The following is a 1,338-nucleotide window of genomic DNA, read 5'->3' on the forward strand; positions in this document are numbered from 1 at the left end:
TGACCCAGCAATCCCATTACTGGGTATATACCCAAAGGATTATAAATCATTCTACTGTAAAGAGACATGCACATACATGTTTATTGCACCACTGTTCACAATAGCAAAGACTTGGAACCAACCCAAATGCCCATCAATGATAGACTGGATAAAGAAAATGTGACACATATATTCCATGGAATACTATGCAGCCATAAAAAGGATGAGTTCATGTCCTTTGCAGGGACATGGATGAAGTTGGAAACCATCATTCTCAGCAATCTATCACAAGAACAGAAAATCAAACACCGCATGTTCTCCCTCATAAGTGGGAGCTGAACAATGAGAACACATGGACACAGGGAGGGGAACATCACACATGGGGTCTGTCGGGGGATGGAGGGCTAGGGGAGGGATAGCATTAGGAGAAATACCTAATGTAGACGATGGGTTGATAGGTGCAGCAAACCACCATGGCATGTGTATACCTATGTAACAAAAGTGCACATTCTGCACATGTACCCCAGAACTTAAAGTATAATAATTTTTTAAGTAAATAAATGTATGAGTGATTTTACTTAAAAAAATAGCAAAACAGTGAGTCACAGAAAAAAAAAAAACTAAAAGTAGGTGAAACTTACACTATTTTTAACAGCTAAAACAAAGCCTGCCCTCCTACATTCTTTGAAATTGAAATGACTCTGTCCCATGTACAGAGCATCTACGAAGGCTATGGAAAGTGATCACGTCACAAGCAGGTTGCTGACGGGGGCTAGGAGAGCGGGTGAAGAAGCCTTATAGAAAAAGCTACCACTACGATTTCTTTCTGAGCCAACCATGTGCCTCAGACTTCTCTGCTGTGTGGCCCTTTCCTTGTGGGGAGCAGGTAAGGCCCTGTTCTGAACTGGTTGAATTTCAGTTCCAAGACTCTTTCCTGTGGCTGCAGTATCAAGCTCCCTCCTGCGCTTTTTCTACAGCTGCTCTCTCCTTCCTCCACAGGCTCCACGGACACCAAGGTCACCCAGAGACCTAGACTTCTGGTCAAAGCAAGTGAACAGAAAGCAAAGATGGATTGTGTTCCTATAAAAGGACATAGTTACGTTTACTGGTATCGTAAGAAGCTGGAAGAAGAGCTCAAGTTTTTGGTTTACTTTCAGAATGAAGAAATTATTCAGAAAGCAGAAATAATCAATGAGCGATTTTTAGCCCAATGCTCCAAAAACTCATCCTGTACCTTGGAGATCCAGTCCACGGAGTCAGGGGACACAGCACTGTATTTCTGTGCCAGCAGCAAAGCCACAGTGCCGAATGTTAGCCCTTCTTAGAACACAAACTCATTATGGACCCAGCTCAGGAAAT

General features: G+C 42.8%; 1 gene segment (V, D, J or C); it reads left to right on the forward strand.

Annotated features, from left to right (window-relative positions):
* The first annotated feature begins 816 nt into the window (after positions 1–816).
* LOC134758960 (probable non-functional T cell receptor beta variable 23-1) lies at positions 817–1,338 on the forward strand. The segment is given in 2 exon segments: positions 817–865; positions 979–1,338. Coding segments are annotated over 2 exon segments (375 nt in total).

The sequence above is a fragment of the Gorilla gorilla genome, chromosome 6 (genome assembly GCF_029281585.2).
Source record: "Gorilla gorilla gorilla isolate KB3781 chromosome 6, NHGRI_mGorGor1-v2.1_pri, whole genome shotgun sequence".
In the NCBI taxonomy this organism is placed as follows: domain Eukaryota; kingdom Metazoa; phylum Chordata; class Mammalia; order Primates; family Hominidae; genus Gorilla; species Gorilla gorilla.